The sequence below is a fragment of the Schistocerca piceifrons genome, chromosome 1 (genome assembly GCF_021461385.2).
Source record: "Schistocerca piceifrons isolate TAMUIC-IGC-003096 chromosome 1, iqSchPice1.1, whole genome shotgun sequence".
Classification (NCBI taxonomy): Eukaryota; Metazoa; Arthropoda; class Insecta; order Orthoptera; family Acrididae; genus Schistocerca; species Schistocerca piceifrons.
The window spans coordinates 1,105,544,091-1,105,560,609 of NC_060138.1; the positions used below are offsets into that span (position 1 = coordinate 1,105,544,091).

A 16,519-nucleotide genomic window follows, 5' to 3' on the forward strand; every position below is an offset into this window, starting at 1 on the left:
CTCTGATATTATTGCGAATTATTCATTGAAATATTTTCTTAGAATGTTCAACCTTAATTCACTGAGATCTACAAAGCTAATAAGATCGGCATTTAAGCAGAGGTTATATATTCATAAAATATGAACCTCTGAAAGTTTTCCTCCTATGCATTCAGTGTGAGCAGCCAATAGGGACTGTGGGAGAGCAATCACATGTTGATTACTGGCCAATATTGAACAGTGTTGGGTACAAGCCAAAAGTTCTCCCTGACTCTGGCATCCAGCTAGCCCTCATAACTTCTTAGCAGACACTAGTTCTTTTCTAATCTATCTCTTAACCCACCCATAACTAACTGGCTCCTTGCAAACCAACCCTGGCATGCCAATAGTATATTTATACTGATTCTGACTCAAACAATATTTTGACTAAAAATTTCAGGATATATTATTAGTTTCTAATTTTGCAGTTTACCCCCAGCCAAATCTCATTTTCCTATACAAAAAAACCAATTCTCACTTTATCATTTAAAAATTTAAATTTAATAAATATTATTCTTTACACATAAGAACCATCAAACCTCATTTGTCTATACTGAAAAGCCAATTCCCATTTCCTCATTTAAAATTGTACATATCTAATAAATTTTATTCCTTAGAAATTAGAACCAACAAACCTTGCATATCTACATCATCGCTTCAAATTTATATTGAAATTGTTAAGTAAAGGATAGTATAAATTAAGTAACAGAGATTTGGAAATAATTGAAACAAATTGGTTATTCAAATGTAACTAGACATGTGATGGAATTTATTGATTATCTTAAGAAGAAAGAAGTGATGAAAGAAATAAAGAAGAGGGAACTAAAATATAAAACTATAAAAATTTCGATCTTTTGTAAAATAGAAAATTTGCAGAATTATTCCAAACTTAATAAATGAAAATCAGTCAATATTATTGTAAATCTGAATGACAATATTAATAACAGTGATAATGATAATGAACTGAATAAAAAGTTTTCAAAAGAACTTCATCAACTCTGTAAACCAAAAAAGTAAAAACTATTCTTAACTTTGAGAAAGACAATTAATCGAATTTTCCAAAAACCTATACATAAAATTATTAATGTTAACCACTGGTTAAAAAAGTCCTTAAGTGATATTTGTAAAATCTGGATAAGAAATTTAAAACATTATTGTAATTTTAATAAACAGCAATTAATCGGCCTTACTAATAGATCTGAAGGTAAAATAAATAATAACCATAATGAGAATTGTTTTCAAAGCTTCTAGTAAAAATATATAAAGAACTTAAACAAAAAATTACTAGAAAAATTTACCAGGTTTCTATTACCTCAGAGAAGAACTTTTAAATCACCAAATCAAAATTATAGAAAAGTTTCTGTTTTCAAATCAAGAATAGTAACTTACAGAATTAGTAGGTATGATAACATTGTTAAGTCTAAAAATTTTTTATCAAATTAAAGAAGACATAATCACCAAATTAAACAATATTTTAATACAAAGAAGAGTAATTAAAGTTAACATGAAATTTTATTGTAATTTTAAAAGACAAGATGAAATTCAGGAATTTAATTTTAAAGTCACTAATCAAATTTTCTTAAGAACAAATGATTTAGAAGTTTATTATCAAAACTCACTCGATAAACTGTTAACTGAAGTAGAAGAAATGCAAAGGAAAACATCTGGTGGGTCTTTATTTTATATAGATGGTTTGGAATTAAGTGTTAATAGACACAATCCAATTTTTGGATCTTCTTATATCGATTTACCAAACGAATTAAAGATGAACAATTAAAGATAAGAAAGCTGTAGTTAACATAAGAAACACAGATCAAAAATGTCTTATGTGGGTTGTAAAATCTGCATTATAACCTACAAATAAAATTCTGAAAGAGATAAAAATCTTTCAGTATTGCATTAGAATTACATGAAATTTTTGAAACAGACAAAATTAATTTTCCTATTAAGTTAACAGGTATTCTAAAATTTTAGAAGCAAACAAATATTTCAAATAATATTTGTGCATATGTAATCTTGAAGATTTTTTTCACAAAAAAATTAGACAGTCATGAAAACGATTGTAAAGAACATAAAGAAATAAATGAAGATATGGCTGTAAAAGATACAAAAATAGAATTTCAAAATCATAATCATTCATGAAGGGTAATTTATGGAGGTTCAGAATATTTATTAAAAGATGTTGACAATTAATAAGCAAGTCCAAAAAATCTTAAATTAATAAATATAAAAAACATTTACTGGTCTCATTCAGTTATTTTGTTAAATACTGTAATGGTTATTATAAAATTTCTGTTACAAATACTGTTAAAGATGCAGCAAAACAATCATTGGAGAGTTAAAAGAGGAATCAGGAGGAATTGCTACAATATATAAGACAAAACATAACAATGATAATGACTGAAGAAGATGTAATCAATTCAAAAATTCTAAATTTTTTTTAATTGTGAACTTTTGGTGCAAAGAAAGCAAGAGATCATTGTCACTGAACAGGAAAATATCGTGTAGTTTCACATGAAGATACCAATCTATATTACCAGAATCCTATATATATTGCATTTGATATCCATAATTTAACAAATTATGTAATCAGTTGTTTATCAAAAAACTAGCAACAGATGATAAAGATATTGATGCTGTTCCAAATAATGAATACAAATATATTTCTTTTAGTAAATTTGTTAAAGAAGGATTAAAATTACGATATTTTGATACATCTAAATTTATTATTCAAATACTGTCAAATTACCATCTAATCTTACAAAACAACAAATTAGAAAAAGAGGAAAATATTTTAAAGAGAAACAATAAGATTTAATAATAAAAAATGGAGGTTATCTTTATGAATATATGGATTCTGAAGAAAAATCGCAAGAAACTAAATTACCTGAAAAGAATGTTTTTCATCAAGACTTAATGAAGATAGTATTTCTTATGAAGTTTACAGTTGAGTGAAAACAGTTTGGAAATAATTCAATATTAAAAATTTGGATGAACATACAAAATTATATAATAAATTTGATATTTCAATTTTATCCGATATTTCTGAAAAATTTAGAGATACCTTTATTAACGCTTATGAACATTATCCATCTATATATTTTACTGCACCATAATTATGTTGAGATTTAATGTTAAAAATTATGTAAGCTGAATTAGATTTATTACATGATTTTGATATAATGTTATTTCTTGAGAAAGGTAATCAAGGTGTAATTTCCCAAGGTATTAAAAGATGTACTAAATCAAATAGGAAATATATGAAAATTGTAAGCAAAGAAAACAAAAAAGTTATATTGCATAATCAGATGTAAGTAATGTATATGGTTCAGTAATGTCTCAGTTTTTACCATTTGAAGAGTCCAATTGGTTAGAACTAAAATATTCTAACGTTGAAACAATACTTAATATGTCAGGTGACAACAAATTTGGTTACATTGTGAAAGTCGATTGAGAATATCCAAAGAAATTACATATTGTACATAAAGATTTACCATTAGCACCAGAAGGAGGAAATAAATGATTACCAATTTAAAATAATAATGAAAAACATGTTTATATTGAAGAAATCTTAAACAATGTTTAAATCTTGGATTAACATGAAAGAAAAATCGTAGGTTATTATCGTTTGAACTATCAGATTGGTTGAAGAAGTACATTTTTTTCAATTCAGAAATGAGAAAAAAAGCATCTAAGGATCTTGAAAAACATTTCTACAAATTAATTAATAATTCAGTTTTTTGGAAAAAACACTGTAAATGTTAGAAATAGACACAACATTAAAATAATAACAGATCCAAGAAATTAACGAATTATTTTTCAGAACCAGATTCTGAACATTCTAGTGAGGAAAATAAAAAAAAACTTCAGTAAAATAATTTATATTAGAATGAGCATTCTAGTCAGCTCAAAAATAAAAATGTACGATTTTCATTGTAACTTTATGATACATAATTAAATTGAAAATATTAATTTATGTTATATGGATACAGATTCTTTCATGTATGATATAAGGACTAAGGATATGAATCAGTGATTGTTTATTTTTGTACAAATGATTATCCAACAGATAGAATTTATGGACATGTGGAAGTAATTAAAATGTTTTTTGTGGAAAAAATATGTTAGGACATGTTAGTTTAAAATCGAATATGTATGCTTATGAAATCGGTGATAAAGAAGAGAAAAAATCTACAGGAGTTCAGAAATCTGTTGTGGAAAATAAAATTATTTTCAACAGTACAAAAATGATTAACTGACATAAAACAATACAGAATTTGTTAGATCATTTAAATGTGAATTGTATTCACCTGAATGTAAAAAAAATGCCTTAAGTTCTGATATTGATAAACATGTACTACAAGATGGAATTAATACATTACCATATGGTCATTATAAATTAAACCCAAACAAAACAACAAATGATAAGAATAAGTTCTTCCAGCAATTAAAAAATTACACAGAATATTGAATTAAACAAAATTAATTAGTTTTTAATATTCTTTCATGATCTGGTGATTTTGGTTGTCTTTCCATAAAATTCTACAAACATCTTTTCCACAAAAGCATTGAATTTTTGTTAATGTCTTTCTTTATTTTTTCCCTGATTTAAAAGCATTTTCTCATCTGTTGATTGATCAATCATGAATATATTTATTAGAATTCTTAATTTCCTTACCACATTTTTCCAAAAGTAATGGTTTAATAACTCAATTATGAAGACTTTCTATTGTTTCTGGTCTTTACAATCATCACAATCTGATTTTGAATGCATATGTGGTTTTGTAGTATTAATTTCTCTATGAATTCTCAAACGACAAATCGATGTATTTTCTCTTTCCATTTATAAAGCAAAACTCTGTTGTCACTTGAGGATTAAAAAAAAAATTAACAGCGAAGTTTCAGTAATCATTGATGGAACAAATGATATTTGACTTTATCCAAATTAAGTAGGTGATATTTTAGGATATAAATATACTTCTGCTGTTGCGAAACAGAAAATTAAAGAAAAATATTGTAAAATAAATGAAAATTTCAAAACGATCTATCTAAAACTATTCATGTACAATCAAAATATATAAATGGAGCTGGTTAATATTTTTTATTTATGAGGTCAGAAGCAAATTTTCGAGATGGGTTTATGAAGAATTTTTACTATCCTATAGAAATCTTGACGAATATAAAATGAAAGAGAAAATAACTAATGTGGAAAATTTAAATAAAATCAAAGAGGAATATATACAAGGATTCAGAGAAGTAACTCATCATGCAGTTGGGGTAATAAATGGAAGAAATTAATAATAAATGCATTATAAACACATCATCTTCCATGATTAAGAGTTAGTAATTTATGGCAAAATGTTGTTATTTTATGAGTATGTGATTATGATTATGAATATTAAGTAATTTAAGCACAATTTCAAAATGTACATAATCAAACAGATAATTTCGAAATAGACATCAAAATCGTGAAGAACTTTAAATAATTTAATTTTGTACCAAATACAGTAAATTTATATCAACAAATTAAAGAAATTTTAAGAATTATTTATCAACAAAATTATTACAATACTTTGGATAATGATTCATGAGGGCAAATGTATAAAAATACGAATATCCTAGCAAACATTTCTTTGAACATAAAACTAAATATTCAAGTATTTTTTCAAAAATCAAATTTTAAGTAACATTCTCGAAATTTTTATATAAATCTAACAAACCAAAGTCACTGAATCCAGCATTTGATTCCGTTAACTCAAATTTAAAATCGTCAAAGGGTATACAGATTTTGTTATTCTTTAGTAGAATATCAAAATTAACTATCTTCTTTCATGAGATGATAAGAATAATGAAAATTATATTCAGTATCAAATATGTTTAAAACAGTAGTTACTAACTCCATTTGCAAATAAAATTTTCCATTAACAATTTAAAATATTTGCATTAGTTTTGTTTACTCAATTATTGTGTGAATTATCTAAATCTAATTATTTAACTTTAACTTTATTAACTTAATTATTAAAAACTATTTTAACAACACTAGCATTCGGAAGATTCGTTTTCAGTAGTTCTTGTTCACAGTAATTTCCTTTTATTTTTTCGCGATATAAATATTTAAATTTATATGTGACTGGATTGGAATGCATAACATCTTCAATTTAAAAAATTGTAATTTATCAATTAGCAGTGTTTTTTTTAAATTTTTTTTAATTTACTTATTATTTCCTTATCACCTATTTTATATTAAGGTTCAGTAACTAACAAACTTATAATGTGAAAAGTTTTCTAAAATATTTTTTAAATTTCTTTATTAAATCTTTTGGTCCCCTTTGTTTAGTGTTGAATATTTTGTGTTATTATATTCGTCAATTATTTTAGAAATTAAGCTGACCATTTGTGATGTCCTTGAAGACATATTTTCTTTCAATAATCTATTATGCCATTCAACAACAGTTGTTTTAAATTCACTAAAATTGTTAGGAACCTGCTTCTTATGATCTAAGGTCCCCTAAAAATGCCAACACAACAAATGTCCTGACCAGGCTCAGTCTGTACTTGCACACTGCAAACTGAGAGTCAGCATGCTGATGATGAGAGCACTGTCTCTTGAAATGCACTATTCAATTATATCAATTACTAACAAAGTTTCTTCCAATGTGTAGCCATGCATCTACCTTCTACTCTGTAACTCTTTAAAGTCTGCTGATGTTGAGAGTGACATTTGTTCTTCTTACTAATTTCTCTGCAAACACATTTTGTAATGGAATGCTATATATTGCTAGTTCTTGATAATCTTATAGCAAAGTTATATGTCTTAAAATGAATCACCTCCAGTTGCACTACAGCCTTCAATACAACTCCAGTACAACACAATCCAAAACTTCTATGTATCTAATGTTACAGTAGGCACACTCAATCTTAAACTGGTTAATAAGTGTTCAATCAGTCAAACTGTGAAGTCGTGAAACCGAATTTGTGTTTAAAATTAATATAGAGATATTAGTAGTTGTGTGGGCTATTTTGAAAATCATATACCAAAGAATACTGAATTATTCCCTGAAACATTTTATAACCTGAAGTATTTAAATGACATTTTCCACACATGTAATAATTACCATTGAGTAGCTTAAATTTCATTGAAATGTTAAGAAATTCCATCAATGTATTCTCATGTGTACCTTAATAATCAGTCTGATAGAAACAGAGAGAGGAAAAGATAATAAATGAAATAACATACACACTTTCAGTCTTGTTAAACAATCATAGCTCCTCTATCTCCCTCTCTATCTATGTCTCTCTCTCTCTCTCTCTGTCTCTCTCACTCTCTCTCTCTCGCTTTCTGTCTCTCTCTCTCTCACTTTCTGTCTCTCTCTCTCTCTCTCTCTCTCTCTCTCTCTCTCTCTCTCTCTCTCTGTGTGTGTGTGTGTGTGTGTGTGTGTGTGTGTGTGTGTGTGTGTGTGTGTGTGTGAGAGAGAGAGAGAGAGAGAGAGAGAGAGAGAGAGAGAGAGAGAGAGAGTGAGAGAGAGGGAGAGAAAAGGGAGGGGGGTATGAGGGAGAAATAAAGAGAAAGAGAGAGACAGAGAGAAACAAACAGATACAAAACAATGAATTGCGAGATTAAGCACAGCTCTCTGTTGCAACATGTTGTGTCAGTGCTTCATTTTAACACACAGAAATTGAAACCAGCAATTAGAGAATTCCTTCATACTAAAAAGAAAATGATAATTTATTTGTATTAAATGTATTTGAACATTGAAAACCCTGTGCACATCATATTAGCTGTTGTAGTGGAACATGGTATTACGTGACCACTTATTTCACTTGTTCCTACTAAACCGATGAAAGATGTTCTTGAAGAAAGGTTATTTAGATAAGTTGTGTATAGAAAGAAGTTAGGTATGTGCACATTTTTTCTTTTAAAATCTAAAATCTGTATACCGATGCGTGGAGGGAAACCTGAACGCAGAGAATCCAGCAAGGAAGGATACAATATCTCCACTTGAGAATGACGCGTACGTCACAGCAAGTGACACTACGAGTTTTGCGAATGCCAGCAGCCGTATTCTGCTGGGTGCCTGTAACTACACTCCTGGAAATTGAAATAAGAACACCGTGAATTCATTGTCCCAGGAAGGGGAAACTTTATTGACACATTCCTGGGGTCAGATACATCACATGATCACACTGACAGAACCACAGGCACATAGACACAGGCAACAGAGCATGCACAATGTCGGCACTAGTACAGTGTATATCCACCTTTCGCAGCAATGCAGGCTGCTATTCTCCCATGGAGACGATCGTAGAGATGCTGGATGTAGTCCTGTGGAACGGCTTGCCATTCCATTTCCACCTGGCGCCTCAGTTGGACCAGCGTTCGTGCTGGACGTGCAGACCGCGTGAGACGACGCTTCATCCAGTCCCAAGAATGCTCAATGGGGGACAGATCCGGAGATCTTGCTGGCCAGGGTAGTTGACTTACACCTTCTAGAGCACGTTGGGTGGCACGGGATACATGCGGACGTGCATTGTCCTGTTGGAACAGCAAGTTCCCTTGCCGGTCTAGGAATGGTAGAACGATGGGTTCGATGACGGTTTGGATGTACCGTGCACTATTCAGTGTCCCCTCGACGATTACCAGTGGTGTACGGCCAGTGTAGGAGATCGCTCCCCACACCATGATGCCGGGTGTTGGCCCTGTGTGCCTCGGTCGTATGCAGTCCTGATTGTGGCGCTCACCTGCACGGCGCCAAACACGCATACGACCATCATTGGCACCAAGGCAGAAGCGACTCTTATCGCTGAAGACGACACGTCTCCATTCGTCCCTCCATTCACGCCTGTCGCGACACCACTGGAGGCGGGCTGCACGATGTTGGGGCGTGAGCGGAAGACGGCCTAACGGTGTGCGGGACCGTAGCCCAGCTTCATGGAGACGGTTGCGAATGGTCCTCGCCGATACCCCAGGAGCAACAGTGTCCCTAATTTGCTGGGAAGTGGCGGTGCGGTCCCCTACGGCACTGCGTAGGATCCTACGGTCTTGGCGTGCATCCGTGCGTCGCTGCGGTCCGGTCCCAGGTCGACGGGCATGTGCACCTTCCGCCGACCACTGGCGACAACATCGATGTACTGTGGAGACCTCACGCCCCACGTGTTGAGCAATTCGGCGGTACGTCCACCCGGCCTCCCGCATGCCCACTATACGTCCTCGCTCAAAGTCCGTCAACTGCACATACGGTTCACGTCCACGCTGTCGCGGCATGCTACCAGTGTTAAAGACTGCGATGGAGCTCCGTATGCCACGGCAAACTGGCTGACACTGACGGCGGCGGTGCACAAATGCTGCGCAGCTAGCGCCATTCGACGGCCAACACCGCGGTTCCTGGTGTGTCCGCTGTGCCGTGCGTGTGATCATTGCTTGTACAGCCCTCTCGCAGTGTCCGGAGCAAGTATGGTGGGTCTGACACACCGGTGTCAATGTGTTCTTTTTTCCATTTCCAGGAGTGTATTTCAGACGAGTTTAATAATTTTTGACTGCGCATAAAAGCTCTCGGTAGCAGACGGGTGGGTACTTTTTCACTTGCATATTGATTTCCCATGAGCCCTGCATGGAGCAGAGCGTTCGCGAAGTGTGTCGGGGAAGCCGACTAGAGTGACGTCACATGTTCGTTGCAGTGCCCCTACATTTATTGGTCCAGGATCGCTTAACCGTACTTTGGCCTCGCGGCTTGGAGGTGTCCAGGAAACCCACAGAATAAGAGGGGTGGCAGCAATGGCTGCGTCCTTAAACCAACGAAGAATGTTCCGTAATCTGTCACTTAACTTCTGTGACAACATTCTGGCAGCTTCTGTCACGAGCTTGGCTACGTAAGTGTAGTCGAATAACGATCTGTTCCCTCGTCGTCGCAATTGTTTTGTGAGAGAAGGAAATTGTAGAAGAGTTTGATTAACAGTTGTTACGTGATTTTGCAGCTAGTTAGCGTAGATGTGAGAACTCTTACAGCCCTTGAACTTCTGCAGATGTAGAAGAAGAAACAAGATACAATTAGTGGCACTAAATATCATGTGAACAGCATCAAGAAACTACTTGAAGGCGACTGTAAGTAAATAATGAAGGTAGAAGTTATCACAAAAGCATCACAGTGACAAATCGTTAATGAAGTTTTTGGCTCAGTTACAGCCCGTAACTTGAGACGAAAACCCTTTATTTTGGCGCCCAAGGTTCAGGACGTTAATAAGAGGCAGTGAAGTAAGAGAGCTTTTGCGTTAATAAACAGAATTTTTAAAAAACAATGTAGAAGCGAGCAGACACTGTAGTGTCGCCCAATGTAGGTTGACTGATTTGATGGAGGGTGCCAAATATCGAGTTCATAGGCACCACTCAATTTACTTACAATACTTAAGAAGAAGTAATGTTTTTGATTTCGTGCGAACGAAATAAACGTGAATTGCAGCGTCATAAGAGATAAACGAGATTAGTTGACAACAATCAAGTCAACAACAAACAATATTTACGTGTCGACACGTGAGTGAAGACATATTTCGTTGACGAGACGGAAGATTTCGGCGTGCTGATTCCGAGCCTACTAGTGCAGCTGAAACTTCCGATGACAGTGGCAGTCGACTAACGCGAGGGCAGCGCAGCTTCGCCTCGGATAGTGGCTGTTCAGCTGATTACAGCAACGTCTACACAGCGGCTCACCGAGACATCGCTGCACCCATACGACGTATCAGCTGCCCGGAGCAGCTACCGGTGATACTGATTAAGTGAGCTGTAATAACCCCAAACCCCAAAATTCTACTGTTAGTAGTTCCCCATGCGGAAGTTGATAGAAGCGTGAGTCACTTGTTGTATGGCTGTGTTAGAACATAATCTTATCAGTGAAGGGATTTTTACGTTTATGTCTAGTTTGTCCACATTGTATGTCTGTAAAATGACATAAGTAATGTCTTTGAAGCACAAATAGACGAATTACAAAAGAGCTTACAAGCGCAAATGGAGGAATTACAAAATGGCACTGGAGCTCAGTGGCAGGAATTAAAACAATTAGACACGATAGCTACGAAAACAGGTTCTTCAAATAGTTAGTGTATATATAGAAGAGACCTCAATTAGATTACCTGAAGATTTGCAGACTGAAATGTGAAAATAATGCGGTTTAGTAATCAGGAAGGAGGTTGCAGAAACGGTAAAACAAAACGATCGTAGAGGAACGAAGCACGCCAGAGTAACTAACCTAAACTCAAATCTCAGAGACGTGAAATCGAGTAGAAGCCTTAGAACAAAATAGGGAACTTGTTGAAATAACTAGTGATCCGAAAAGTGCGACAAATTTGGAGATGCCTTTGCAGGCATTAGTAGAACAAAAGACGAAAAAGTAGATTCCGCCAGCGCTACACGTAATTCTGTGGACGACACTGTGGAACATCATAATAAATTTCATAAATTATTGGAAGCACTACAAAATATACCGCCGGAATTTAGAAATAATACCACAGTATTATCAGATGGGTTATCAACTCATCTGATAGAACAATCGCGGATGAAAAATAGAAAGAACTGGCCAAAACAGCTTTCGAAATTTTAACCATATGCTGAGGTACATTAGACATGTTTCTTAAAAATATTCTCTCGATCTTCAAGCAAGCCCTATGGAGAACCGCTCATTCAGAAAAAATTGCGATGATTTCCAGGAGAAATTTAAAAGAAAATATTGGTCACCGACGCACAAGAAAAAGTAAGTTTTGATTTAGTAGTTTCTAAGGACTATGACAGTTCATGGGGTAGCTATAGTTGCATTTGACAAGATCTAAATATTTGAACAACCCATTACAGGAAACATTCAGTACAGGCCCAGGTATTACCTTACCCTGCAGAGAGAGAAATTTGGTAGAGACGATGGTCTAATGTAATCGATCTCTTAACTTTTATGGAATACCTACATACAATAAATAAAGAAAGGGGAGATTTCACTCAGGGACAGAATCGATATAAAGAAAACAGTGAAAATAGTGGTTATCCGCTGAAGTTTCCAAACATCCTGTAATGAATCAAGTATTTGAGAAAATGGTTCAAATGGCTCTGTGCACTATAAGACTTTTAACATCGGAGGTTATCAGTCCCCTAGAATTTAGGATTCTGTGTTTTAATATAAATGAAAGAAAAAGCAACGAAAATTACGTAAACACTCTGTACTTGTCCAAAGTTTTTAAAGTAAGTTGTAGGTAAACGCGTTCATTAAAAAAAAGACTTTGTAATATTGAATAGGTTCTTGGCGAACTGCCTTCAAAGATCAGCGCCTGTAAAATAGGGCTCGGTATTAAATACTTCGATAATGTATACAAATGTGTGAGCAATGGCCTTACGAAAATTATTAAAAAAACGAATATAAAAGTAGGAAGCAGGAAACTGGTTTTATTTTCCCGGGTAAATTCATTAGAGTACGTTGACAGGTATCAGAGCGAAGGTCAGAGACTTTGCATAAGTTTAAAATTATTAAATGAGGTGTGTCGGTATTTGATGTAGCTACAGGAGAGTTGAAAGAGAGGCAAACTCACAGGAGGGACTGTGTATTCAGTGGCCAGCTGATCCATGGAAGGAATAAGCAGAACTATCTTTGTTTGGAAGGGAAAATGAAGGAACATTTACATCGAAAATACAACAATGTATGTACACAGTATATGCATAAAAAATGAGTTATAAATGCGACTAGTACATAGGTACAAAGCTGTCAACTGACTAGGAGTCACAGTAATGAAGTTGTCTCCGAAATAGTTACGAGTAAATAGACTCAGCGGTACGATATTCATTCTTTGAATCTTCGTTTCTGTACACGTTGGATAGAATACAGATCTGAAATTTGAAACAGTCCAAAGGAGAGTAGACTAAAATGTCAGTATGTAACTCCTTATGCCAAATAAAGATAGAAACTTTTACATCTCAATGAAGTTGAGAAAGTTACGTTGTTACAAGTTAATCACAAGAGATAGACATTGACTAGGAAAAAAGTAATTGTCGTTGAGATTGAGGAATCATTGCAAGCGCTTCGCACAACAGGTAACAGTGTAATGATGTATGAGCAATGTAGCCAGCTGGTAATACAGTAAAATACACAATGAAAAAGTCGTTCATTACACTCTAATTTCGTGTTTAAATACATGTTCACTATTACATTGAACATCTTATATTAAGAAAGAACCAAGGTATTAAAAGGATGTGATATCCTTTTATATTTAAGCTGAATATGATAAACACTTGTTCAAAACTGGGAATGTCAGCTATGATACTTACTCTTGGCAATAATGCGATTATTAATTGAAAGTGACCATCTAAATAGGTATGATCGTACATGACCTGTTGTGTCGGGAAATTAAACTGAATTCACTCTCAAGGGACATTAATCGGAGTAATGATAATAATTTACCAAACATTCTAAGTAATACTATGAATGTAATGAGAATATTGTGTTATTTTATACATGTTTCATCTTAGTAACGGGATCCATAGTGGAACAGGTTTACATCATGTAACCACATGTTTCACTTTTTCCCATCAAAGTAATGAAAGAAAGTCTATGAGAAAACTTATTTAGATAAGTACCGTATGTATAGAACTTCCTACTGTGCGCGTCTTCTTTTTTATCTGTACGCAGATGTGCGGAGGGAAATGTGAGCGCACAACATCCAACAAGGATTGAGCGATGGAGTGTCTCCACTTTGGAGGGAAGGGTCGTTTAAACTTCGGCGTCGCGGCTTGGAGGTGTCGCGGAAATTCACAGAACAAGAGAGGCTGGCGGCAATAGTCACATCCCGAAACAAACGAAGAATGTTTTGTAATCTGTTACTTCCTTCTGTGATAACATTCTGATAGCTTCTGTCACGAGCTTGTCTACGTAAACGTTGTCGAATGACGATCTCCGCACTCGCTATTTTAATTGTTTTATGAGAGAAGCAAACTTCAGAAGAGTTTATTAATAGTGGTTATGTGATTTCGTAGCTAGTTGGTGTAGATGAGAGCTCTGTTACAGTCACACAGTACAGTTAGTGCCACTGCCTAGCAGGTCCACAGTATCAAGAGACTATTAGAAGGTGGCAGTCAAAAGTGACAGTAAAAGGCGACAGTTAAAAAATAATCAAATTTAAATTTATCACGAAAACCATCGTTAGTGAAACTGTTGACTCAGTTACGTCCTAGAAATTGAGCTGTAAACATTTCAATATCATTCTTCATCGCAAATAGATCTCAGCTCGTATGGACTGCGAAAGACTGTTACTATCAATGCAAATCTTAAGTAAATATTAAAATAGCATGTCTTTAGCGTAATTGGAAAGCGGCTTTATTTCTTTCAGAGTAATCCATTTTTTGTTGAGTTTATAATCTGTATTTACAGTCCATGTAAAGGTATACGAAACACAGGAGTTAAATGATAGTTAATTTTTAATACAATCCACAAAATTGGATTTGGGGACAATTACGCTGTTCATGTACACACTTTGCACATTCATAATGACTCTCCTTGATGATGCGACCTATGGGATACAACGAATGAATGAACGAATGAATCCGTGTCTGAACGAATGCAAAAGATAGAGATGCGCATTATGAACACGCTACCATAATGCTGTTTAAGATGTAGACTCAAAAATATCTAAGTGTCTACTGTCATATTCAAATGTTTTTACTTAATACTAATGTGGAACCTCTTAAGAACAAAATTGTGCATGAAAGACCCATTGAATATAAAGGCGTTTCTGTTGAGGAGAGGTTTATTAATTTATAAATCACAGAAAAACTTAGATTGGTCTATTAGGCAGTAAACTCTTATCACAGATTCTAGAGATGCGCTTCTCAAAACTGAAGCAGAAACAAGCCATACGAAAGCAATACCCGCGTTTCACACTTACACTGATATAATTATGGATTCCTCAGATCTCTTGGTCTCGATGGAATCACATCCTTATTCACCAAAATTCTTCAGGTAGTTCACATGAATGTCAGATTATACTTCCTGCTTCCTGCTACTTCCTGTTAGATTGAATTATAGTTTCACAACCACTTCTCTAGTATCATAACTCTCAGCCTTCTGTTGTAGGAGCAGTAGTTCTTGTATAATACGATGTGGATACTACATTTTTAATTAGCCTGTATGCATTTGGTATCGAATAAAATAAAATATGTTTCTTCCAAGTGACGTTGGTATTTTAATCAAGTTGCGGAAAAAGTTTATGTTTTGCAGAGTTTTCCTTCCCTGTGTCTTCTTTATATGCAAAGTTTTATCGTGAAGAAACCTGTGTTTCTCTCACATATTCCATGTGGCTACTGGCGTCACTTAGAGTGGCTCAAACTGCAACCTTTTCTATAGTTTCTGGAAAAGAAAAAAAGAAAATTGCGAGTTAGCAATATGGTTCACGAGCATAAAAGTGCATGTCATGTATTTCCCGACAACACAAATATAAACGCAGAGCTCTCAGCACTCTCAAGTGTTCCATCCTAGCATTTGCTTCAACATGGCTTTGTAGAAAAATGGAGACCTGCCGTTTTTAGACGCCTTGGTCCGCAGAAAAAGTGACGGTTTCGTAAGTCAAAATGCGTTCCGTAAACCAACCCACACCGCTCTGCATCTGCAAGATAGGATCTGCCATCACCCATCCCAACGCAGTGGTGTATTACGGACTCTCAGTCATAGAGCTAGACTTATCTCGGATCCAGAGAGCATATCAGCAGAGTTTATCCATCTTCGCTCTGTGTTTGTGCAGTAGGGTGCTCTGATATACAGATTCGAAATATATTTCAACCGGCACTCACTAAACCTCGAGAATTGCCAGAAGAAACGCACAATTTCGTGTTCTCATTTCCATATTCAAGCGTTCTGTAATCTTTTGAACTGCAACGAAAGCCACGACTAGAATGCTTTGGGTGTATTAATTCAGTTGGCACCATGTTGCAAAAGTAAAGTAGACGTGATTGGACTCAAATTTTTCACACCTATGTGAACGGTTACTGGTGCAAGTTGAAGGCAATTGGCGCACGTAAACATGCCCGAGAAAACTCACTTTACAGACACATCTTACCTAACATCATTATTTGACAAATATTTATGAATATTAAGTGCGTATGACAATATAGTAATAACTCTGAGAGAACTTCTAGCAGCACTAATAGCACAACATCTAAAGTATTCAAGGAACTCACCTGTTTTCTTTCCTCTCGAATAGTTAGGGTCGTTCCAAGGTTGAACTTCGCCATCACCGAAAATAACGAAAATCAGATTGCCCACAAAGAAGACTCCAGCTGCTGTGAGGAATACAATTCTCCACTCTTGAATGGTCTGTATGAAAAAATTGAAAAAAGCTCAAAGTTAATGGAACGAACGTTCTCACAAATTGATGATAAAGATCTCTAGTCAGTAGTTTACATATTATACTTTAACTAACCAGCTCAGAAGTCACAGTCAAATTAAATGAAACTGGCTTCTCACTAATTTATGCAAAAATGCAGCTG

General features: G+C 34.6%; 1 protein-coding gene across 1 annotated transcript in view; it reads right to left on the minus strand.

The window, feature by feature from the left end:
• Positions 1–15,357: 15,357 nt before the first annotated feature.
• LOC124777980 (vesicular glutamate transporter 2.2-like) overlaps positions 15,358–16,519 on the minus strand; it is a 93,055-nt gene continuing 91,893 nt past the window's right edge. Inside the window, exons 9-10 of the mRNA XM_047253547.1 lie at positions 16,211–16,346; positions 15,358–15,383 (exon numbers count right to left, since the gene is read on the minus strand). Coding sequence (XP_047109503.1) covers positions 15,358–15,383; positions 16,211–16,346 — 162 coding nt within the window. The remainder of the gene's footprint in view (positions 15,384–16,210; positions 16,347–16,519) is intronic.